This window comes from Halichoeres trimaculatus, unplaced genomic scaffold (genome assembly GCF_033239565.1).
Source record: "Halichoeres trimaculatus isolate MK-OKI-2021-1 unplaced genomic scaffold, fHalTri1.1 fHalTri1_scaffold_14, whole genome shotgun sequence".
In the NCBI taxonomy this organism is placed as follows: Eukaryota; Metazoa; Chordata; class Actinopteri; order Labriformes; family Labridae; genus Halichoeres; species Halichoeres trimaculatus.
In genome coordinates this window covers 14,286,436-14,313,406 of record NW_027437192.1, presented here as the reverse complement: position 1 = coordinate 14,313,406, position 26,971 = coordinate 14,286,436, and the positions used below count along the sequence as shown (strand labels likewise).

At 40.1% G+C, this 26,971-nt stretch overlaps 1 protein-coding gene across 3 annotated transcripts in view; it reads right to left on the bottom strand.

The window, feature by feature from the left end:
• The window catches only part of ripor2 (RHO family interacting cell polarization regulator 2), an 85,712-nt gene extending 73,734 nt beyond the window's left edge, over positions 1-11,978 (bottom strand). Inside the window, exon 1 of one of the 3 annotated variants that reach the window (XM_074687325.1) lies at positions 11,847-11,978. In XM_074687325.1, coding sequence (XP_074543426.1) covers positions 11,847-11,907 — 61 coding nt within the window. In that variant the 5' untranslated portion in view covers positions 11,908-11,978. Of the gene's footprint in view, positions 1-4,279; positions 4,687-11,842 lie in introns of those variants that run through there. The other 2 variants (XM_074687327.1, XM_074687324.1) reach the window with 2 other exon arrangements.
• Positions 11,979-26,971: the final 14,993 nt, after the last annotated feature.

The window sequence follows — 26,971 nt, the reverse complement described above, 5'->3', positions numbered from 1 at the left end:
AACTCTTGTCACTCATGCTGCTCTACAAGTGCCTGAAAGCGAGTGCAAGTCAAGCCAAACTTCCCTTTGTTTCGGAAAAAGTTTTATCTCTTTGGTGTTTGTTTCATTTTGGTTGTGTTTTCCTTTTTTCCATGCTACGTCCACTATTGTAGCTCGTCAGGATAGCTTCTTACGCTTGCTAATCAACATGCAAAGTCACTTGCACACTGATCACACTGTGATTGGCTGATGTAACCATGCTTATTCTCCGCCCAGAAACATCCCGATACAACCAAAACATCAACATTCAGGCTGAGGAGAGGGTTCTAGGCAGACACAGACACTGACACACATGCATAGAGGACCACAGAAGAGGACTGCGCAGGATTATCCCTGTAAGGACGATCCTTTAGGCTCTACTTTAAAGAGTTACAGTCATGTTAAGAGCTTTTATCAAGTATGGCCTGTGATTGTAGTTACACATGAATTCCTATGCAGTATTGTAATACCCCAGACATCACAGTAGAGTTTGTCCCTCTTCATTTAACTGAAAATTTTAAGCAGCTGTTGGGTGGATATTGTACATTTATTCACTGTGTCACTAGAAATTTCATCTAACAGGTCAGGCTACATAAAATTTGTCATATTGATATAATCAATGATATGGATTGGTTGGACATTAAGTACGGGCATATATGTGTGCACAAGCTTGCTGTATCCCAGTGATTTATGCAGTCAACCATGAGGTCAACCTCTGTGCTTTTAGTCACATATGTCAACAAGTATTGAATGAACTTCACAGAAATTCCTGTCATTGGGTCAAAATTTGCGAGAAGTTTACAAGACGTGCAACAATGAGACAAAAAATGTATAAATTATTCTATTTGTTTGTATAGAAAGCTCAGAGGTTTGCGACTCAAATTCCAATGATGAAATAATGATTTAAAAAGAAAATAGGCCAGTAGTGGAAAATTTACATTTCAGGGAAATGAGAATGAAACACTTGAATATTCAACACAAAACACACAGCATAATTGCAATGACTAATCCAAAGAGCTAATTAGAACATGAAAATATGGAACGTGATCTATATTCTGCAACCTTCAGCTGTGTCTGTGAATAAACACACCAATGCCTGCTAGCAAACCTCAGCATGAATCCTCACACTCTGATTGGCTGCTTTGTTGCAGAGAGTCATCTGGCAGCGCACCTCCTGGCTGTGATGTTCAAAGGGAACGTCGCATTACCATCGGTGTATCTCAGTCAGAAGTGGGTCAGCGGCGGCATTAACATACATTACACACCAAATGATGCACTAAACGGGAATATCCTCCTCGCTGTCCACTCATCATCGGTGAAGCTGCTGCAGAGCACTCAGAGCCTGTGTGGAGCTCAAATCTGTCCTTTAATAGACAAATACACACATGTTAATGTGCACAATGCAGGCAGCTATGTGTAAACACTTATCTGAGCAGATAAAACATGGCTGAGCACTTGTAGAGCCCAGGGCATGTAAGTGTGTGCAAGGCTGACAGTTGGCCACTTGTGCGTATGTGTGTGTGTGTGTGCTCAGGGGGGAGGGGGATTTATGATTTGACATTTGGGGAAATACACTTATTCAGAGAGTTACATGATAAGACCGAAATTACTCTTATGTTTGCTAGCTTACCATAAAACAACAGCCTATTAGCTAAGCGTTTCAAGCTGTTTTGAAGGCATTTATCCTCTATTGGCTAGTATAGCTGAGGGGAGACAGGAATTGTGGGGAATGGAGAGCAGGGAAGGAAATGTAGAACAGGGTCATGGCCAAGAGTCAAAGCAGCAACTGCTGTGATAAAGACTATACCCTCTGTATTTAAGGTCTGTGGTTTATAGGCAAAGTTAAACTGCTGCTCATCAATTCACACAGTATATGTTGTTGTTTAATATGAGATTAAATAGTGGAAACACTGCATTTTTACAGGGGGACTTAGGCATTTTCTAAGAGTAAAGACATAAAAAGCTGTTGTGTGCATTCAGAAATTAGGCAGTTTACCAGACCTCCGTTACTCAATCTTTATTTCTCAATTTGAGGTTTGTTGCCTGAAGCTTTATAAACTAAACCCCATTCGCACTCTTTGGTGAAATCAAGGATACAGTATCAAATTTTCTTCCATTGCTTTGGGTATAAGTGATTTTCTTATTACAGTCCTTAGACAAATATAGGTAGATGCTGCATTGGCTGTGTCGTCTAGCTGTAAGTCTGCCATAATGGTAATGGCATATTCAAAGCAGTATTGTTTACTTTCCAAATCCCCAAAATCCAAACAGCTCGTTTTAAAGCACAGGTTTTGTCATTAAATATCAAATTTTGTGTGCTGGGAAAAAAGCCAAAGATCCACAAATTTCACTAAAAGACTTAATGAAGTGAGTTTTGCATAATATGGGACCTTTAACGCATTTCATGCGATGAACAAATTCAATGATTAAAAGTATAAATGTTCTGTTTGCGGTACCACTGTTCACCTGTATCCATAACCTGCTCCAACTCCAACTCATAACTTTAGTTGCATATTTTAGCCTTCCCCAGTGTCTTTGCTGTTTACTGTATTTATATAAACTTTAATTTCTAACTGGAGTATGCCATACAAAATCAAATGTACGCACAACTTGTAGACCTGTAGAACCTCTGATAATGGCATTGTTTACATGTGAACTCAGCTGTTAGCAGCCTGTAGCATGTCAATGCTAACTGGTGTAAGGCCTGATGTCTTCCCACAAGGTGAGGAGAAGGAGGTGAGGATGACGTGCTGGTTCTCAGGTGTGAGCTAAGAAGTGACCACATGGACCTGTCCTTCCATCCATCGTTATTGGGAACGTAAGATCTATCTTCAATAAGATGGACGAGCTAGCTGTGCTAACCCAGCAACAGAGGGAATACCAGAGGGCAGAGTAGCATCATGCTACTCACAGACATGGCTAACGGAGCTAACATCAGACACCAACGACACATTGGAAGATCTTCACCTGCTGTGAGCAGACAGGATCTAGGAGACAGAGATGGAGCATGACTGAAGAAGCTCAGTCCTGGACCCTGTGGAGGTGGAGACTGGCTGAACTAGAGAATGATGGACCAGCTGTCAGCATCTATTTTTTATGGACCTTTTTGCACTTTCTATACACTTTCTATACACTTTCTTACTTTTGTTTTCTTGATTGCTGCTGTGACTTCAATTTTGTTGTACTTGTTAAAATGACAATAAAGTTCTATTCTATTCTATAAGGCTAAAAATGGCGAGTTGCTCTTTAAATAGACTTTTTTGTGGTTAGTAAACGTTGCTGACATACATGTGCACATGGAGTTTGAAAATGGGAATATGACAGAGTACAAGACTTTGTAAGGATTATCCACCAATTAAAGTGAATGCTACTTAAAGATACTGACCTTGACCAAAGGTAAATGACCTTCAGATCCAGATGATATTAGTGGACAGAAAACACAAGTAAGTGAGCAAATATGCAGCAGCTAAATGTATACACCTATAGGGGCAGAAACCTAGCATGTACAGAGAGAAATCAAGAGCATTTAGTTTTGTGTCTCAAAAATTGCTCAAAAACAATAGCTCCATGAAACCTTACATCTCTCCACTTTGCACTTTTAGCCTGTTCAGACAGTAAAACTCTAGTTTATCTGTCCACCAGCCAGACTTAAGTTCTCATTACAGCTGTTTTTTAGAATAAAAGCTCTCAGAGTACAACACTTGATCTATTTTCTTTGGTGTATATTGCTTGGTTCGATACATGTGCCTGTTATACAAGACCACCCACACAGCAGAGGGCACGGATCCTCTCAGCTTTCTAAAAAGGGTAAAAGTTGAAAAATCAATAAACAAACTCAGCAGAGAGCTCCAGAGAAGGTGAAACAGAGAAAAGTAAGACTTTGATATTGGACAAGCATACATTACAACAGCTTATTTTCTCAATCAATGCATGGATTAGCAATGAATGTGACCTTTTAAAGGCACACTGAAGGATTTTTTCACCTCACTTAGATAAACCAGGTTTTTGTGGTTTGTTTTTAGCATCAGCTTGTATCAGAGACTTCTCAACCATGCAGAAAACAACTCCACCCACACAGCTGAAGAGATCCCTCTGGGCCACACTTCAGCCTTCACTTTTACCCTCTTCTTAACCTCCGATCACAACCACAAGTGTAAAACCACGAAGTCGGATCTCCCTGCAGTGCTCATGCAGCCAGTTCAGCACACCTGTAAACCCACGCCTGCTTTCACACCTTCAAACTGACCCTTGGCAAGCCTACCGTCCTCCGAGAAGACATCCTCCGCTTCCTCGCGCATCATCTCATCCAGGTCATCCTCTGCAATGTCGGTCACAGCCATCACTACTCCTCCTCTTCTTCTTCTTCTTCTTCTTTCCACCCTGCTCCCTTGGCTAACTAATCAGAGCTTCCCAGGGAGTGACTGGGCTGTAAAATCGAATCAACGCAAGATCGGCCTCTTCGCTTCAGGCGACAGTCCGACCACCGGCAGGCTCCTCGCTCAAGTGGCAGAGGACTGGGACTGAGTTTCTCTGCAGGAGAATGTGTGTAAGTGCCAGGTGAAGAGTGTGAGTGAGTGTGTGTAATCGTGGGTGGGTGAGGACTCCCAGCGACCTTCACCAAGTTTCAGCAACAGGGATGATTTCGTAACATCCTGTGCAAAGCTGAAGTGAGAGTGTGCTGTGTGAAGAGCACTTGTATGAGCAAGTGTGCGCATGTGTGCTTGTGTGTTGTATGGGGAGGGTCATTCGTCTGTGCATGTGTGTCCATATGCACAGGGTGGCTCGCTACATGAGTCAGCCTGTGAGGCTGGTGATAACAGAAATAAATAGATTGAGTATTTTAAGCCAAAAAAGTGTGTGAAAAGTGTGTGTGTGTTTGTGACATGGCATGTGAGGTGTGAGGTTGCCTATACTTGTAATTCCTTCACAGCTCGCTATGAATCATGGGATCCCGCTGATTGCTCTCTCTATTTTTAAAAGCTGATAGTGTGTGGTGTTGTCTGAGCTGCTGAAAGTCTCCACGGACACTGTGGGATGCTTTGTTTATCCTCTTAAAGTCACAGTTATGACATTTGGGATCACAGAAATCACATTTGTTTTAAGAATAGCTATGACTTCAGTCGTAAAATCCTCAGCTTATTGTTGAACACATATATGTTTTTAGAATTATTCCACAACCCTGAAATACTTATTTTGCTGCTGTTTTGGTGAAAACAAAACAAAAAACAAACAAAAACTTTTGATGAGCCAAAAAAGACACAAAGATGAGACACAAAGCAATGCCTTACAAATCTATCGCACATACAATCAAAACACACTGGCAAAGTTTTAATTTGATTCTGAGGAGAGAGTTTGTACCAGGCGGGTCTGATTGTGCTTTTTCTTTGCAGTGCAAGAAAAGTTGGCTTTCCTCTAAGGTTGCAGCTTTCTGTATCTTCTTTAAAGGTAGAGTCCACAGAATTTTCCTTAAAAAATAAAATGTCAACTTTTGCATGAATAATCCTGCTCAATGGTCACTCCTGGGCCTCTTTGCATGTGTGTCAGTGTCTGTGTCTGCCTCAATCCCTCACCTTAGCCTGTATGTTGATGTTTTGGTTGGTTCTGGACATTTCTGGGCAGAGAGTAAGTGTTGTTACTTCAGTCAATCACAGCACACTCAGTGTGCAAGTGAATTTGCATGTTGATTAATAAGTGGAAGAAGCTATCCAGAGTGGCTACTGTAGCGTAGCATGGAAGGAGAAAAACAAAGCCAAAGTGGAACAAAACTCCAAATAGATCAAACTTTTTACTAAACAAGGTTGACGCTTACTTTGACTTGCTTTCTGGAACTTGGAGAGCAGCACAGGATGAAGAGCGACGGGAGTTGTCTGCTAACCCAAATCTTGACATCATTGCAAACGCTGTATACGACTTTCATCTCTTTTGATGCAATACCTACAGATATTATTATGTTGTTCAAAGGTGTTCAACCCAATACGTCTCTAAGATCTGTTTCTCTCCCCAATCCGGTGGACACAAATGTTGGAAAAACCTGCTTGACAATTCATAAAAATAGCAATAGAAATATTAGTGCATTTTTTCAGAAAAACTCTACATCTGTTCGTGTGTGATTTCTTATTGGAATTCCTTTATCAGCGATATTGATTGGAAAAAAGTATGGACAATCCCTAACCGATTTTTTGTAAGGAATAAGGTGAAAGAAGCTTCATATAAGATTCTTCATAAATATTATCCTGCAAACCATTACATGACAAAATTCAAAAGGGACATTGATGTGAATTTTTCTTCTGGTGGAAGCCACCCGGAGACTGTTCACCACTTCTTCTGGATCTGTTCATTCTCTATAACTTTCTGGAAGGACTTCAGTAGTTTCATTATTGGACAGCTCTACAAGGACTTCACTGTAAAATGGGAAAGTGTTGTACTTAATTTTTCTTAGAAGGCATAGAAGAGAAGATATATATTTTATCATAAATTTATTAATTATCCTAGCTTAGTTTAATCTCCTCAAATGCAAGTACAGTAACCAAAAAACAATCTTTAAACACTTTTATAATGATACTCTATCTTATATAAAGATGATCAGTGGTTCTGTTAACAAAAAGGCTATAAAAACAAGTTCTATACATACTATATATATATATATATATATATATATATATATATATATATATATATATATATATATATATATATATATATATATATATATATATATATATATATATATTTATATATATATAAATCATCTCTTTGGGGGTAAGATGCTGCAGTGCTCCTCCATGAAATTATACACAAATGAAGACCTACAACCATGCCAACATGTCCATATAACATATCACATTTAGCTTTAGTCAACACCAAATGGTGCTTAAACCCTGGGGTAAAGGCAGGTTTGATGTGTTCTTTATGTTTTGTTCATGTTATCTCAATTGGACCTGTTAGCATGCTCGTTTTCTTTCATGCAAATATCAAAAGTACAATTTATACTGAGCTTTAGCTTTGGGGTATTTTGTCATAAACACAAGTATTGGATAAAAAGAGGAGTTTAGATCAGAGAAAAAAACATATTATTTTAACAGAATGAAAATAGATATTAGGTTATAAAATAGATAAACATTCAAAAACTGGGGACTGACAGGGATGTCACTTTAGCTGCAAGGCTAGTTTGACTTCACCATACAAGCAGTGATACTTTTTGCTGCCTAGTCACTGAGTATCATCTGAAATGACTTTTTCTGATGCAATGTTAAACTCTCCAGCCTGTCATAAGCATGCTAACCCTGCATTATAACTTTGAAATGCAAGATTTCATCTAGACTTTAATTTTGCAACATGCCCAGAGCCTGTCAGATAATTTAACTTTAGTTTACTCTTAGATGAAAAATTAAAAGGATGTCTGACTCTGAATTTCATCCTTTTTCTTACATAATATCTTCATCTGTCTTCTCTGTGCTGTTTCTCTGAGTCACATCCCTTTTACGCAAACCCATTCCCAACCAAAATAGAAACTAGGCCTGATGTCAATTCATTATCACTCTTGCTTCAGACTTCCTCTCTTCTGACGCTGCCTCTCTTTAAGGCCAACGCTCGAGGGAATGGACCTGGCGACAAACCCATTTTCACTGAGGCTAGTCCAGACAGTCCAGAAACAGCACATGTATCAGGAGATTGGTGAGCGATGGATGTGAGGTCTGAACACATGTAGTTGTTGGATGTTTGAACACTGATAGGATGTGAGGATTGGCTTTGTGTCAGGGGTGACTCCTGAGGATGTTGTAAGAAATTAACTGTAGTTTGATCATATGTGGTAGACAGCGTGGACGAGTGTTCGCAAACCAGGAACCAAAACTGTGGCAGTGTCTGAAACCAGAAGCAATGACTGCAACTGAGAACTGTTCCAGCCACCACAACCCAAACACTCCCCAAAAACCACACAACATAAACCATCAGCTTCTAAAAACAACTGGTTTGAACTACATGTCATTTTATGATCAGTCTGTAATACAAACTATCTTAGCTTACAGAAACAACCCTGAAACACAAACTCCTGACATTAAAAGGTAGTCAAAACAGATCCAGAATGAGAAAGAACAAAGAATTACATTATGCAAATTTAATCCCTTGATCAATGAATGAGCAACTTTCCCAGCAGCAACAGAAATTTATAAAATTGTTGAAAGAAATCTCAAGCAGAGGCCAAAATGAACTGATATTTCTTCCAAATTTGTAGAACAAGTCTGTTCCCACTTCTTACTCAGAATGAATGATTGTAGTGAAGTTACTGAAACAGTGAATTTGGTGGTTCACAGCATTTAGACTTGGTGCTCCCATCCCAGAAAGATGAATCACTGGTCCTGCAGGCAAGTAAACAGAGACAAGTACATAACACTGACAAATGCACTGCAGAGCCCACTGTCTTATGCAGATACATCCCACTCCCATCTGCTCACTGCCACAACTATGACATCCTCCACTGACTGTATCATGAGTATCAAGAGTGAAAATACAAAGGTTAGATCAGAACTGAGAAATATTGCACAAATGTGAAGAGAATCAAATGATGAGGATTCAGAGAATCTCAAAAACTTTTGTGTCTGTTTTTAAGGAACTTCCTTAAAGGCAGGAGAAAAAACGTCGTGTTTGGGTTGCGTTTGCCCCACTGCATTTCAATGACTGGCTACATTGTTGTCACCAGCAGAGAAAACCCCCTGCTCCGGGAAATGCAAACGCATGCTGCAGGGATGCAAATGCACAATGCAATGCACACACACAGAAGCGCACACGTCCATATAGTAATAGTCGCCCACAATGCCTCAAAACAGCCATGAGACTACACACACACACACACACACACACACACACACACACACACACACACACACACACACACACACACACACACACACACACAGTTGTTTCTCCCGCACTGCAAAGAAAAAGCACAATCAGACCCGCCTGGTACAATGGTTTTGTTTGAATGGGGTCAAACAATGGAGCTCTTTGGCATCTGAATCGAGCCAGATGATGAGTGTCCCAGGAGGCTGAATAGGCGGCTTCAGCCTCCTACACACTCGCTCCTCTGGCCTTGACAATATGCAGAGCGCCTCCTGTTACTGTGGACTAAAATATCTGTTATAAGCATGAAAACAGCAACTCATTAGTATACTGACTAATTCTACGCTACTGGCTAATTTGCATATAAGCAGCCTTCAGCACAGATGCTTGGATTGCCATAAAGTACTGGAAAACTTAAAAAGAGAAAAGATAATAGACACCAGTTCACAGTGTTACTTCCTTGAAAATTAATGACTGAGTTCTACAACCAGTTATTTTTACAGACAACTTTTCTGGATTTAACCAGGATCACCACAACTTTTATGGTGAAGGTGAAAACTTGGCTCACAGTTCTCTGCACAACTTTCAGTCTCTGACATCAGCTGCCACTGAGGTCACCGAGTTCATCTGCTTCCTCTAACTGTGTTTTAATGATAAGAGGGAGCATTAATCTGCATTTCAAGCTGTGATAGGAAATATTATATGATTGATTTTAAATATGCTGATTAGTGTATAGTTTCACTTTGGTTTGTACACATTTTCACTCATTTCACATGAACAAAAATAAATAAACTGAATTTCAAACAACATAAGAGAAAATTGGAAGCAATGTGAGGAACTGTGATGTTTTGGTGACCCTTCTGTGTTAGTGATTGTTGTTTCTCTAGAAAGGAGACTGCATTTCCCATGAGCACCACCACCCACAGGCAAAAATTAAGCTCTTGCTACAGGGTGCATTGATGTAGTAAGAAAGATCTTTTTTTTAAGTACAACTTGTCTTCATTCAAGAAACACTATCCTGGATTTCGAATGAAGAGGTGAAGCATTGATTTGTAGCTCTGACAAATTATTTTATGATTTTAAAAAAAGCAAAAACATTGTAAAATTCTATTTATTACATTTTGTTAGCTCACAAAACGTGACCTGTTGCACTGGTTTGATGTTGCAGTGCAAAAACTGAAATCTAAACAATTGTAAAAATTTTCTACACCTGACATGTCAAGAAAAAATGTCACCTGAATAACAAAGAGGAAAAAAAAGAAAGAAAGAAAAAAAAGAGTTGCCAATAGGGTAAGAAAAACTATGTTTCTTGTATGTTTCTTGTTTTAAGACATTATTCCTAAGAAACTAAATGGAAACAAAATCTTGCTCCATTTACACATTTTTTTTTTATTCTTTACAAGCAAGTTAGGTTAGGCAACATTTTTGTCTTTCTTGACTCCTGCTTGCTAATTTACATCTCATCTCATTACTGCAAAACTTTCACATCTGAGTTCTGAGCACAGCCCCCCAGAAAAATCGGACTCCGACACAGCTCAGGTACTGAATTTAGTACAAAGAAATAACAGATGTTGTAGCTGATAATCTCATTTCACTTTGAAGGTACTACAGAGGAACAGGTGACACTATTTCAAATTATTCAGCTAAAAACTCCTCACTGTGTCTTTGAATTATAATAATAAAAAGAGATAAAAGATTTGACCTTTTGACCTTTCAACCATGCAAAAACTGCTAATACTGAAGCCATAAAAAAAAAACATGGACTTGTTTGAGGCTGTTTTATGAAAAAAAAAAATTGAATGGAGAATGGAGAACACCCATCACCGGACAGGATATTGTTGCACCACAAAAAAGTCGATTCACAGAGCCTGAGGAAACTGGATTTCCGAGTACAGGGAACTTGAGCAAATGTATGTTGTGACAGCATGTTCAGCTGGGCAGAGGCAGTTATGGGATACAAAAATCCCAAAAAGAATAAAGAGATTAAAAAAAGGTATGTGGGGCAGTTTCAGATGTAGAAAGGTTGCTAAAGAGCCACAAGTTGCGGATGTCAACATGACTTTCCTCCCAATCATCACTCATCTGGCGGGCAAAAAGTGACAAAAAGAGAAGATATATACAACAGTGTCCTTTTTAGGGAGAATAATTTTGGTATCTCTCAAAGACTAATTTTGGAGAGAAATATGGGTTTAAAGAGACATCATCTTTCTCCTGTGTCCCTTTCTTTCTTTCTTTCTTTCTTTGTTCCCTCCACCAAGCCTCAGCTTCTTTTCTCCCTCAAAGAAGGATGACAAAACAGCGGGATTGAGAAGGGGTGCCTGGTTACCCTGGTAACAATAATGAGGGCATTGCATGGTAAATCCAATTTGCCATGGCACCCTCTGACTCATCTGAGGTGCACGTGTGTGAGTTAGAGTGTGTGTGATGCAATGATTCATGTGTCCAATGGAAGACAACCAAAATGTACCATACTATAACTTACTTTGTACAAAATCTCTCTCTCACACACACACACACACAAATGCAATAGTGCACACATCTTTTCTACAGTTTGTGCTCAACCAGCTGGATCTTGATGCCACTCGTGCACATGAAGTCACAGTGCAGAGCATTCAAGCTTTATCAGAGCAAGGTTAGAGAAATAAAATTTAACACTGCTCCACAAAACACTCCAATCAGAGTGAACTGCTGATTAAAATACCTCATGAATACCTGGAGTTATCAAAGCAGAAAATTAGTCTGTGCAAACACCAGAGCACCGGAGTGCACAAACTTGCAAATGAGTCTTGAATTCAAATGATTTTAGTTCAAACCTCACTGTGTCTGAGCAGCCTCAGGTCAAACACACAGTCTGTTATTATTTGATGATTTTCTTTGGTTTAGTTTGCATTAAGGAGCACAGAGGGAGGGATAAAAGAGACAGAGTTGAGTTAGATATCTCAAAAGTTATCAAAGTTAAGTTGGAAATAAAAACTGGTAGATATACCTACTGTAAGAATATCGATATCGTTTCATCTTTATGTGGTTGTACGTCCTGACTCTGCGGTACATTTTATCAAATCCCAGCGAACAACCTTCCTGTCAGAGTGAAGCTCAGGACTTCTTCTGAGCTGTCACCAGTTTCTAATTTTATACCCGCTCCATGTCTCTCCCTGTCTCTATTGTCTTCTGTCTTCCTCTCTTCCACAATCGGATCCTTTTCTCTCGCTCATTTACTCTTTGCCTTTTCTGACTGGGTCTCAGAGTGCACAGAGGGCATCAGACAATGGCAGCAATACAGCCGCTGCCCGCCAGCTGTGCAGACTGGCACCACAGAGACAGCCGTGCCCATATTGTGCTGCTGCTGCTGCTGCTGTTGTGTTAGGGGCCGGGTACACCTGGGGAAAAATATATCAAGCATCTAAAGAACTCAAGCAAATATATATAAATATACTCTCAGCTGCTGTTCATTGGACAATCTTGCAGATGAGCTCATTCAAAGACAACTTTGAATGCCCAAACCGGGAGCCCAAACCCTTTTCAGTGAAGAAAAAACAAATCAGTGTGGAAGGTTGCGGGTAAAAACTAAACTAAACTAAACTCACCAGGGAGGTGTCTGGTTCATCCCAGCCGCTTCACACTCGGCTGCTAACCGATCCAGAGGGAGTTGAAGGCCACAGCTTGATGAAGCCAACAGGACCACATCATCTGCAAAAAGCAGTGATCCAGTCCTGAGGTCACCAAACCGGACCCCCTCGACTCCCGGGCTGCGCCAAGAAATTCTGTCCATAAAAGTTATGAACAGAATCGGTGACAAAGGGCAGCCTTAGCGGAGTCCAACCCTCACTGGAAATGAGTCCGACTTACTGCCAGCAATGCGGACCAAGCTCTGGCACCGGTCATACAGGGAATAGACGGCTTGTAACAAGTAGCCCGACACCCCATACTCCTGGAGATCCCCTCACAGGACTCCCCGAGGGACATGGTCGAATGCCTTCTCCAAGTCCACAAAACACATGTGGACAGGTTGGGCAAACTCCCATGCACCCTCAAGGACCCTGCTGAGGGTATAGAGCTGGTCCACCGTTCCACGGCCAGGACGAAAATCATTGGTCCTCCTGAATCCGAGGTTTGACTATCCTACGGACCCTCCTCTCCAGTACCCTCGAAAATACCTTACCAGGGAGGCTAATGAGTGTGTGATTTTCCATCCTTTTAAAATAAGAAAAACAAATAAAACTGGACACCTGCTTCAATTTTTTTCCCTATAAATGACTATTGTATTTGCATTAATACATAAAGATTATACTCTTTTAAAACAGCAACTTTCTGCCTACATTAGGCATACAGCTGTGGAATCAATTTCTGTAAAAAGAAAGTACTTGTGTTCCCAACTATTTCTAAACTTTCTCTTGTCAGAGTGCCACTGTCTCATACGCTCCATCCCAGCCATGACCCTGCATCTTCTCGCTCTCTGGTCATGGACTTCCAGATTTGAGCTGATAGGACTAGCACCACTCTACTCCCACCACTTGAGGCCTATGGGTCCCAAATTGGACAGCCCTGGTCTTAACAAACTGCAGGAATTTGTTACAGGAGATGTCACTGAGCACTTTTTTAAACCTGGAACATGAATTCAGCAACAAGGAGACAAGATGGTGTGTTTTCTCTGCTGGTAAATGCCACTCTTTGAACCTAATAGCTATCAACTGACTTTGTGGCACACGTCTATACAGCTGTTCATCAGAAATGTTATAGTTTGCTCCTATTTTTGACAAAGTGGCATTTCTCTTGTTGGGGGGATCCAAAAGCAAGATGAGAAAGGTTTGCCTTGGGTGGGGCTCACCCCTGAGAACCACAGTTTCCTCTCCCACGCTGCCCTGTGCATCTTCATATCCTCTGACAAACTCACAGCCACACCTACCTGGTGCAAAAATGAGAAGTTAACTTTCAAAAATGGGAAATTCACGAGCTGCTAATGCAATAGGCCCTTGATGGGCAGAGTTATCCACAATCATGTCCTTTTCTTTCTATTGTTTTTATGAGCTCAAACCGTTAATGCTGAATATTTTTGTGGTCAATATGTTTGTACACTGTACAATGAAACACAAACATCTGGATTCAGAGGAAGGGTGATCAGGCTAAGCTGAGGTGCCTTCACAGATTGAATCAGATTATACAAAGCAGACAGGAAGGGAGGATAACTCAACACAGCTTCTGAGAAACAGGGTGTGGATGTGTAGGGAAGGTTGAGCAATAGTGTGTAAAATAACATCAAGTGCCCACTGCAGCTGTACTTCTTAGAGTGCAACAGAGTGCACATGTGCCGCAGAAGCTTTAAAGGGTGTCACAGCTAGGAAGTGGGTGGAGGTGTAATTCAGAGTCGGAGAATGACAGAACTGGTCAGTGGAAGTGTTACACATGTGGCCTTTTTGCCCCAATGGTCAGAGGGACGAGGTCAGAGGGAGCTGGGCTGAAACTGCGGAGACAGTTCATCATATCGAATGAGTGCATCCAAAAAAAGGGGGGAAGAAAACAATAATTTGTGTGTGTGTGTGTGTGTGTGTGTGTGTGTGTGTGTGTGTGTGTGTGTGTGTGTGTGTGTGTGTGTGTGTGTGTGTGTGTGTGTTCCACCATGCCTTGCTTTGTATCAAGTCACTCCAGAGTGATGACATCTGCCATGAAAACACATCTGTCCTCCCCCCTCTTCAGTCTGAGCTTGCACTAGTTAAATCACCTCCCTTTGACCCACATACTGACACATCTTTTCCAGTTGTCACTTTGATTCTGTCTTACATTTGTACTTAATCAGCAAAAAAAAAAAAAAAAGATGAAACTATTTCACATATTTGACCCAGATCTGAACATGAAATAATGATTCTTTTGTATGCACTGTAATAAGGAAAAAGAATAATTCAATCTTTATGTTTTACACTGATGATGGTGTGGTTTATATGCAAGGCTTTATACTATTAGGAGGTTTTTAAAACAGGTCCTGACACCAATCCTTAGTTTGTACACAGACTCAAGTTACTTTTTTAACAGTAAGGTAAATATTCATCTTGCTGTATAGTTAAAAATAGACCATATTTTGGGATCACCTTTTTTTAGATTCATCCTACACATGATGTTTAAGGAACTGCAGCTTCGGCTTGACTTTTTTGGTCCAACTTCAATTTTTTTTGCGCTTCAATTAGAAATTACACACAAACATGTATGAATTTTTCTAGAGTTTGATGGTAGGGATGGGAATTGATAAGAGTTTTTCAATACATCAGTATTGACAAAATCTTATCGATTCTGCTTATCGATCTGATTCTATATCGATTCCCTTATCAATTCCTGTTGTGAATTTTCTTTGTACAAAAAGTAGCTTTACAGGTTTTCTGTGTCAACAACATTTAATTGAGTTTATACTCTAAGTGAATAAAATGTAATTGGTCCCTGAGTCTGGATATTTCTGGGCATAATTATACAGAAACAGGTAAAAATTGCACACAATGTGACGTTGATGTACTGTGTTGTAATATATTAATAATTCAAGTAGGTCATCTAGTGTCTCAAAGTGGTTATAGCAATGGTTTAAGTTGTTTGGAAGCTTTCTGTAGTTATGAAGTCAGCCATGAGCCTTTCAATTGCCTGTTAGCTTTTGGCATTAGAAATTCTCAGTATTTTTTTTTTACAAAGAGTTGATGTGATATGTTTCTGTGATGAAAGTTGAAATTCTATTCTGAAGCTGAAGTTATACTGATGTATGCTAACTGCTAGCATATCAATGCAGTTTCCCACATACGTTAGCATCAAGCTTGCACTTCTTTTGGTAAATAAGGTGATTTATACCATTTTGAATGTACTGAATATGAATCTCCTGAGAGAGAGTAATGTACATTTCTTTATGAAGTCAGTTCTTCAGTAAAACTTCAAGCTGAAAATCCTGAATAAGAGTTTTCTTGGGAAACTATCTAACTGCTAAGCTAAGACAGCTGCAGCGGACTAGTTGACGTAAGGCCTGGCGGCTCCGGCATAATGTGAAGAACTGATAAGGGAATCGTTAAGCACAAAGGCTAACGATATCGATGGATTGAAATATTTCTTATTGATTCTCAACAGGAACCGGTTTTTGATTCCCATTCCTATTTGATAGTCCCATACAAGGGAGAGTCACATTTATACTAGAGGCAGACTAAAAATGGAATGGTCCAAACCAGAGCTCTGTAGGTAATGACTGGATGTACCCTGAAAATCTATGGATTTTACTATCTTTCACTGGATGTGGTCTTTTCTCTGTATGTCTATTAATCCCTGTCTGAGTAATGAGGAATAGAATAAAGCCTTTAAACTTTGCAGACTTGAAATACAGGGCAAAAAAAACCTAAACTAAACAACTTACAACAACAACAACAAAAAACATCACTACCAACAACAACATACAACATCAACAAAAACAACAAAAAACAATCTGCCCCTACTTCAAATAAAGTTTTTCTGTTTACTCATTATGCTTGGGGATGTATTTGAACACTCATTCGTCATCAAGCCCTATTACACATAGGCTATTGCACCTAGCTTGATTCACTTTGGGGAGTTAAGGTGAGTACACAAATTACATATACTACTATTGACTGTCTTTGTCTTGATTAAGTTGGGTTATACTGTTAGCATGGGTTGTTTTAGCGTAGATATTAACACATTTCAGGATTTATACAACTAGTCATCAGTTCCTGGTGGTTGTTAAGTTGGTAAATCTCTCCAATTTAAGCTAGCTGGTAACTTTAGTTGTAGGTCAGCTTTAGCCTATATCTTACCCATAATGGCTTGCAACCGTTACTCTGCTGGCTACAATAGCAATTCTTCTGGATGTAGCTTGTTTCCTCTTGGGATCAACCAAAAATCATTGGATAATAGTCTGTGTTGCTCTGAAAAAACCTTAGTGGACAAGTTAACTACTGCTAACACAAGCAAGCTAATAACAATCACATAACCCAATCTCTGCTGCTAGCACATCTGCTGAACTGAAAGTAATGCCCTCCTTATTCACTGGCTGCTGATCCACTCTCTGCAAGAAGCTCACTATCTGACATGCAGGCTGTGGTTGTTTAATGATATGAACATCTCACACAACAGTAGCTCTTTAGAGGATCTCTCCTTCAAGAGTTTCAACAGAATAACAGATGGTGATATTTTATTATCAGAAAAAAAGTTTCCTTCGATTTTCTCTCAAGTCAGAGAGACTCAGGCGGTCATTAAAAAGATTCATAACTTTGGGAAAAATTTTAGCAGGAGCTGTGTTAGTGGACCTCTGCTCTCCTGATATTTGTGTGTGTTCATGGGTGTGTGTGACACAGTGGCTGCATGGTGTTGCTGCTATTGGTAACGCCATGATGGAGTGGGCGCATTTTGAAATACAATTAGAAGATGCAAATCAGTGGAAACACTAGGGTTTAGTTAGCATGAAAGTGCATACAGTGAAAGTGTGCAGTCATCTGAAAGCATTTAACCTTTAAGACACCACAAGACATCATTTGGGCTGGTTTGTCAGATTTAGACAGCTCCTCTTTAACCACCTTGTCAACAAATGTTTAAACAAACGTACAAATGTTTACTGAGACTCTCCCACAGGGTTAGCAAGTCAAAAGAAGGCCTTCTTTCCTGTTCATCAGCATTTGAATGTCTCTTCTCATCTGTGAAGCCAGCATGAGTTTTACGAATGCCAGCATCTTGCGCTCTCGCATACAAGAACACACACTTACACAATTATGCTAGTCTGGCATCCCTCTGTGGGGAATGGACACTCAATAAAGCCACATCCTGACCACCATGAAAACCCAGGAGTGCTACTGAGAAGCACAAAGAACAAACTGGCAACTGAGTGCAAACCCAATGACATGGGAACCATGAGCTCATGAGGTAGTGTTGCCATGTACCCAGAAGATGCCAAATCTTCCAGCCTTGACCGTGAGACCTAGAGTCTGATCAGTCACTCTTTTTCCAATCAACAAAACTTGTTTGTGTTCTTTTAGTCTTTTGAACATTTTTGAACTAAAATTACATTTAAAAAAATGAGAGGTTACAGAGCTTAATGTGGAACAATCACATATTTTCTCCACATCATTTTAAAACTGCAGACAGTGAGCTGAATGTCACTGTGGGACACATGAGAAAGGATGATGAAGATTGTTGAACTATTTGCTCACGCAGTCCCTCACTGAGTGGTGACCCTCTTTTTGCTGTTGTTTGGCACTTTTGCCTGTGGGATATAACTTTGCATCAATTCTTAATTTCCCTGCACATTGTTCAACTAGTTGCAGAATGGGTGGCCTTGGCAGACACAACACATTTTTACTTTAAAAGATGCTTCACCTATGCATAATCAATCATGTCACCTTTTTTATTTTATCCAAGGGCCAACCTAAGACCCAAAAATAAAAAGCCCATGGTATATTCAGCTTATTTACAAGACTTACAATGTTTAAAACTATCCCCACCTCCAAGCTCTACCTCCAAAAATCAGCTTGATACGTTTGTAACTACTGGGATGGTTTAAAGATGCTATAAGGAGGATCTGTTTTGATAGCACTCCCTCGCCACCTTGTGGCCTGGAGTCTTTGCACACTGTCGTAAATTACTATTAGTGAGCCGTGTGTTTGTCTTGAACAAAGAAAATTTGTTCTAGACGACTTTTTACTGGATACAATGCGCCAAGGTAAGGGACTTATGAGTACAGTTAGGTAAGGCTATGGTTTGAAATGTGACAACAAGCCGACATTTTAGCAACCGGCTATATGTTAGCGACACTGGCAGCCCAGTGCTCGGATGTATCTGTAGGCTAATGTGACAAAAAGTAAACACTCAGTTGGTTAAGCGCAGCTGGCAGCTCAGTGCTCTAGGACATGTCTGTAATATGTAACGTTAGCAAATCCTGGTTAGCTATATCCTGCCAGTCATCTACCAAGCAGGGCCAACCTCACTCTTCATTTTATTGATAGACTCTTGAGTTTGAACAGACCACTGCTGAATAACTTCTGCATGTGGGTTTGAATAAACATTAGCACAAACAGTTTAGCCCATGAGTTATAGAGTGATACAGCCCAAGCTAAAGGCTAATTAGCCCTTAGCTCGGACTGCATCACTCTCTCCTTTAGCTTCCTCCTGCTCTTCTGTCCTTTTTCTGTCTGACAATTAGATTCCTGTGTCCACCATCACAACAAAATTAGTCATAGAAATCGTTTTTAGCAGAAAAAAACACAGATCTCTGTGTTTTATCTCTTCTCACTAATAAACTTTGTTAGCAGGCGTGGTGTTGTCATAGAGAGCTAGACGTGCCGTAAATCAATCGGGTCCTGGACAACCCAAACTGGAAGCTGAGAAGTAGAAATTTAAAATAGCCTGTAACCAGTGATATTGGTACTGATAATCTTATTTTAAAGTGTGGATTACGAACGGAGGGAAGACTTTTGAAAGATTATTACAAACTCCTCACAGCCCCTTTAAGTGATTATTGTTTACAGCAGAAACATGTTGACATGACTGGGAAGTTGTTGGATAAATATATACCTTTAGTATAATTTGTGGAAATACAAATGCATCCTGTGAATCTAAAGAATGACAAAAATAATGCTTTAGGAGAGACAACATGATGGTACATTCTTAACATTGATATTTATGTTAGATTTGCTGCAGTATATTTCATTAACGACAGAGGTACACTTCCATTCCCAGCTCATGAGCGGTAGGCTGAGGGAGTGCTAACACTGCCTTATATATCAGACTTGTTTGCACACACAAAAAGAAATCAGGAGGATAGTACAACACGTGTTCTTCTCAAACGCAGCCTGGGTTTTACTTTGTTCTCTCTGTCTCTCACTCTCTCCTTGTCGTCCTCTCGTTTCCATTAGTCTTTCTCTCTGTGTGCACAAGCAGCCCACGCAGCAGCCCTGCTTGTTGACTTTATTGTGTTAAATTACAGAGAAAGAGCCAACATGATTCCACACTTACACGTGCAGTGAAAGCTTGTGAATTGAATACTTTTCAGGCTGATAGAGGGAAAGAGAAGGAGAAACATGCAGGAGAGAAAAAAGACAGAGAGAAGAATGATTGTATTAGAAATAAGGGAAAGGAGAAAAATAGGAGGCGTGAGAGAGACAGAGAAATCCTTTCCAGCTACGGCTGACAAGTGGAAAATGAGCAGAGGCAATATGTAATCTCCTCTGATGTAGTTTCACATCCCAACACCGCCTCCTGCTTCAGCAGAGGCTACAGTAGTGAGGAGGCGCGTTGCTATGGAGTGGGAAGATTTTCAGAGTGAGCACCATTACAAATCTGGTTGCAGAAAAAAAGAGGAGAGGAAAGAGGAGAGGAAGGAGGATAATGAAGATCTGGGGTGAGGGAGGGAGATATGGAGGAAGGTTTGCGGGAAGAAGGTCGTAGGGGCACGAGGGCAATAAGTGAGGAGAGACAAGGAAGAAAGAAAGCAATAAAGCAAATGCATGAAGGGCAGAGGTAAGGGGCAGAGAGGGAGTGACATCGACTGAATAAAGGAGGAGAATAATGTGGCAAAGTCAGGCAGGTCAGAGAAAGAATGAAACAATCAGGAAAAATGTGACAGTTTAATAACATCTGTTAGAGCCTCTGCTCCTTTTAAAGGCAAAGAAAAAAAAACACAGCCCAGCAGTTAATTAGTTAGCTCTGCACATGTGTGAGCATCACTTAACAAGAGAGCAAGTGTCTCTGTTTCCAGCCGCTGCATTATTCATAAATCACACGGACAATCCTTTGAGTAGCACTTTGCCCTCAGCTGGTGCAAAAACAGGAAGTAACACTGCAACCTTCAGAGGAGGAAGATAGCCGCTTTCATCACATTTCAAACACTACAACATCATCACCAAGCAGAGCAGAGCAGGAGAGCAGCTCTCTGTGTTGCTTCACTTCCCTCTGAGCTGAGTGAGGGAACACACAGCAGATGTGTCCCTCATGGCTGTGGTAGATTCAGCCTCCAGTCGCTCTGTTACAAGACTATGGGGGCCCTCTGCTGGTAGTTATAGGGGTTGCAAGTATTTGCAGACATGAAACAAGGCAAAACCTGATTAGTTGTGTTAATATCATTTTTTAATCACAGCTAGAGCACTTGTGTATCACTTTAAAGCAGGGATCTTTAACGTTTTTTTCAGAGCCAGTATGAAACATGCGGCCGTGTGATTGGCAGAGCAGCGAAAGAGAGAGAGCTAGAGGTGCATACTGAGTGAATCTGAGTGCAGTTTAAGAAAGCTGCTGTGTCACTGAATGTGTTCATTTCTAACTAAAGGATAACACCTTTGGCCTCGTGCCATTTATTGATGTGCGTTCAAAGACAATAATATGAGTGAAAATTGAAATATCTGGGGATAATTTTTCGAAAATGAAAAAAAAAAGCCTAATCCACCAAAAATGCCGTGGACCACCTGCAGTCCCACCACAGATCATGTGTTGAAGACCTGTTCTTTAACCTCTCAAGACCTAGCGTACTCATATGTAGACATTACATTTCTGCCTCCCAGACTCATGATACTTCATTTTTTTAAACTTTGACCGATTTGCAACATTTAGGGACACTGCCCACGTCATCTTCAGGTGAAATCACAACATTACACCCATCTTTGTGAAGAATTAAAAAAAACAAAAAACATATTTAAGTACAATAACACTACTTACAAACAACTAGTAGAGAACTCGTAACACAAATAATCCAACTCCCTGTACAAACACCAAGTTTAGTTATTATACTTATTAGGTCTTACTTATCCCAATTAGCAAGGTGAAATAAAAATGCACACCAGACAAAAGCTCAGGTCTCAAGAGGTTAAATCATGACAGTGAATGAAAAGTCAACTATATTTCTCTTATCGGCTGCTGCAAACAATGACACACCCTAAACTATCTTTCTATGCAAATATCGCCAACATATGTTATGGTGCAGTCTTCATTTTCAGATAAGAACAGAGGCTGAGTGCAATATTAAAGCAAACTACGTTTTCTATCCTTCAGACAAGAGATCCAGTTTGTTATAAATGTGTTTAGTAATTCCATTTTCTATTCTTTTTGTGACTGAACAACAAACACGTTTTACATGCATCATGCCGTGCTGAAAATCCTGTTAGATATTTCTGACACAGTGTTATTTCCACTACAAGATCAAACATAACCTGAAGTTTATTTACAGAGGATGCATGCTGAGAGATGAAGGCAGTTTTTTAATAAGCGGTGAAGCTGAAGGGTCTCTGTGGCTTGCAGATATATATAAAAATGGTTGTAAGTTACTTCACAGATTAAATGAATATCATATATAGAAACATGTGGGTAATAGGAGGCTGGCAGCATCCACTGGCTTTAAACCAATGAATGCCACTTTAAATGTCCTGTGTGGAAAATAAACTCATTCAGGTGTAATCAAACTCAAATAGAGAGAGTATTAAACTTATTTATATCTGCCAGGAAGACAGAAGAATGACCACATTAGTCACTTAATATATAACAGTAAAATACTCCTGAGTGGGTGAGCACTTTATCTGCCTGAGCACAGCAAAAAGGTTTTATGGACAACAGTAAAAATCTCCTCTATGTAACCCAGAGGAACATGATCGTTTCCCGTTAGCTGGTAATACTGTCATAAAGGGTTTTCTGGGAACTATTAAAAGGATGAATTTTAACTTCCATTTTTAATAAAGCTGTAGTTGTAACTTCAAGCTGAGGCAACTTACAGAAGAATTGTTACTCATAAAAAGCTGCAGGGGTTGTTGACGCCATGTTGTCTGAGGTGATGGTGGCTAAAATCCTGCAACCTCTTCCTCTTCCTTACACTGAGCTAATGTGCAGAGGGAATAATCGATAACCTTTTACCTGACAGCTGGATGACATGCCGCTCAGAACACTGCTGTAGGATGTTTTAGGCTCAGAGAAGCTGATTTTGCTAATTTAGCTGCATTGTTAGTGTCTCAGAGTTGGCAACATGCAGACGGTGTGATGAGATTTTCATTTTCACAAATATAGGATTTTTTATCTCACAGCTAAAGCTGTTCTGTGTTAGCTAATAGTACAAGGTGGATTAAGTTCCTCAAGTTTGAAAAGTTGAGTAGAAGGACTTCAAGACAAAATGATAATCAATTTTCAGCTTGAATGTCAGACACAATGCAACTAAAGGGCTGATGTGAACTCTGCAAACAGTTGCCAAATATTGGCTCAAATGAAAAGTTCTGGGTCCAAAAGGGAAAAGATTTTTGTTCGTTCAAGGGTTGCACAACTCTGGGAATTTTCAAAGTTGGAAACTTTCAATGGGAAATTTCAGAGATAAATATGCCTGATATGACATTTATAAAAAAATAAATAAATCTGTTTTTAGTAGAACTTTGATGGTTTTTTTCACAGAACAACGAAAACCATAAATGGTTGGAAAACAAAAGGAAAGAAAATTTCATTTGAGTTGACAGCAACAAAACCCAGACAATTTTAAATATTTCCATGCTAAAATTTACATAGAGATTTTCAAAAACCTTTCCTGAAATTTGCTTGAAATTTTTCACCATTTTGCAATCCTGTGTTTAAAATTTTAACCAAAAACAGGTGTGTTTTTAATTAATGTTTTGTAATGTTTGATCTCTGTAAATCAAATTTCATTTTTCTCTCAACATAATACTTAGACCAGTTCCTGTAAGTATATGTCAATATAATATAATATAATATAATATAATATAATATAATATAATATAATATAATATAATATAATATAATATAATATAATATAATATAATATAATATAATATAATATAATATAACATAATATAACATAATATAATATAATAAGGATGGGTACCTTTCACATTTGAAATGATATGGTACCTTTCCCCTGTACCGGTATTCAATAGTACCAATTTTCAGTACTTTTTTGTGTTCATGTGTTAAAAAATGTCAACTTGTGTAATTAAAAAAAAAATCTGTTTCACATATCTATTACTCAGTATATAACCTTGTAATGCTGTGTTAATGTTCAGCATGGAAAATTGGCTATTCTTCCAGTCCCTCACAGCCACAAGTAAGCGTTTAAACATGATACTTTTTAATTTTCCTTTTAACAGAGTTCGGTTGGTACTTATAAAATTACCCATACCTAAAGTACCCATACCTAATATGATTAGTGTTATATAATATAATGTGATATGATATAATACAATATGATATAGCATAATACAATTTAATATAATATAATATAATAAATTCCCTCCTATGCCTGAAAACTGCATGTCGAAGTATGATGAGTTCCACAGCCTCTATTAAACAATACATCATTCTGACATAGGACATACTCCCTTAGAAGCATTAGTATTTCAAGTCATGTAACTGTCATAGCTGCGCAACAAATCAGTGGCTCCACCTTTTCCCCATCCACCACGCACTGTAACAACCTCAGTCAATTAACACAAATCCACAGATATGAAGGGAGGATATAAAGCATTTGCTTTTCAGCTCATCCTCTTTCATTTTAACACCAGACAGCCTCTTCAGACACACAGACAGGAAGAGGACAGAAGCTTCAGGTGTATTAAAGCCTTTTTGCTCAACAGCTTGAAGACAACTGCCGCCAGCAGACACTTAGTTTCAATGGATCTATTCTGCTAATGCACCATGGAAGTAAGCACTTAACACAAACAAACACACTCTCCTCTTGAGTGTAGGTATTCATTTAAACAGGCAAAGAAAGTGTGCTGTGTGTAAGCAACACCAGCTCCAAATTACAAACCACTAGCTCCACTTGGCAAAACCACAACGGTGCTGTAATCCATTCAGCCTTCAATCTGATCTGACACAATCAGCACAGATGCTGTTTCAATTAAACATTCAGCGATCAAGTCTGATCACACACACACACACAGCTGTGTCTGCTGAGTGTTTAAACCGAGCAATTTCAGGACCAAAGCTTCTGCTTTAACATGCTAGACCACAGACTCATCCACCTGTGACGCTAATCTATCTCCCGCCCTGACGGAGGGTGATGTGTGGTTTGAAAAATGAACACTGATGGTTTTATGTTTCATGATTAAATCTGACAGACGCTGTAACAGAGAGTTTAGGCCATTAATTCACATGCGCTCTCACTCTAAAGTGAGACATTTCCCACATTATCAGGCTCAACATCCATCTTAACTGACACCTAGGCCTCTGTGGGGGGTGTCAGCCGTCCCTGCTAGGTGAGATCAACCCACTGAGTCACATCACTAATTCAAAAACACAGAATTTGGATGAGTTTGCTGCATATTCAGGCATATTTTTAAAGCATTAAACAATAAATGAGTGTCTTTCATCCACAGGAGGAAGCACATGAGGAGTTTGACAGCAGCACACTTTGTGAAGGAGTCATTAACAACAGTTGGCTTCACAAGACAGGGATGACTTCACTTTGAGCCTCTCAGGTTCACAGCAGCACTTAGAAAATTAAATGTTGAAACATTTGCACTGAAAATATAAAATTTTAGACCAGGAGAAAGCTGATCTTACACCAAGCAGCCTTTGCAAGTGTTCAGTGTGTTAACAATCTAGTTAGAGGTTTTGAACACTTACGGTTGAACTCCCTGTGGTAGACATGAGGCCTCCAGGGTCGCTTTCTCATCCAGTTCAGGCGACGGGGCAGCTCCATGATGACAAGCCGATGCCAGTTTGCGACGGCCACTCACCCATTAGAAAGCAGCACCCCAGTGTTTCTGTCCATCCCCAGGACAGATACTCTCCCACCTTAGCAGTGCAGACGTCTCAAAGCTAATGGCTCAACATGTCTACAGTCTGTCCTGCACTGTGCAGCAGAGAGCTCTTACAGGGGCTGTTATTGTGCTCCGCTGCGTCTCCCCTCCACTGCTTCATCTTTTATGGATGAGTCAGTGGAACCCAACTCCTGGAGTCCTGAGAAGGGAGTTAGGCAGGCCTCCCTCCAGGAACGAGCACCTATCAGCAGGGCAGCATATAAAGCTAAGAGTGCACACCCTGCTGAAATGTGATGCCTCAGCACTGATCCTGCAAGGTGGATGGAGGCCTGTTACCTGAGGAGGCTAGAAGGAAGGCAGTCAGTGACATGGACAGTTTCTGAGTCTGTGCAGTGGTTTGGCAAAAACTTGGACCCTGTGTATACAGACTCACTGGCCACTTTATTAGGTACACCTTGCTCGTACCAGGTTGGACCCTATTTTGCCTTCAGAACTGCCTCATTTGACAAGGTACTGGAAACATTCCTCAGAGAGTTTGGTCCGTATCGACATGATAGCATCACACAGTTGCTGCAGATTTGTCGGCTGAACATCCATGATGAGAATATCCTGTACCACCACATCCCAAAGGTGCTCTATTGGATTAAGATCTGGGGACTGTGGAGGCCATTTGAGTACAGTGAACTTATTATGTTTAAGAAACCAGTCTGAGATGATTCCAGCTTTATGACATGGAGCGTTATCCTGCTGGGAGTAGCCATCAGAAGATGGGTACACTGTGGTCATAAAGGGATGGGCATGGTCAGAAACAATACTCAGGTAGGCTGTGGACTTTAAACCATGCTCAATTGGTACTAAGGGGCCCAAAGTGTGCCAAAAAAATACTCCCCATATCACTCCTCCACCACCAGCAGCCTAGCCGCTGATACAAGGCCTTCATGTTGTTGACGCCAAATTCTGACCCTACCATCCGAATGTGGCAGCAGAAATCCAGACTCATCAGACCAGGCAACGTTTTTCCAATCTTCTATTGTCCAGTTGTGGTGAGCCTGTGTGAATTGTAGCCTCGGTTTCCTGTTCTTAGCTGACAGGAGGGTAACCCGGTGTGGTCTTCTGCTGCTGTAGCCCATCTGCCTCAAGGTTAGACATGTTGTGGGTTCAGAGATGCTCTTCTGCAGACCTCGGTTGTAACCAGTGGTTATTTGAGTTGCCTTTCTATCAGCTCGAACAAGTCTGGCCCATCTCCTTTGACCTCTGACATCAACAAGGCATTTTTGCCCACAGAACTGCCGCTCACTGGATAGTGTCTTTTGGATGGTTGTGCGTGAAAATCCCAGTAGATCAGCAGTTTCTGAAATACTCCGACCAGCTCGTCTGACACCAACAACCATGCCACATTCAAAGTCCCTTAGATC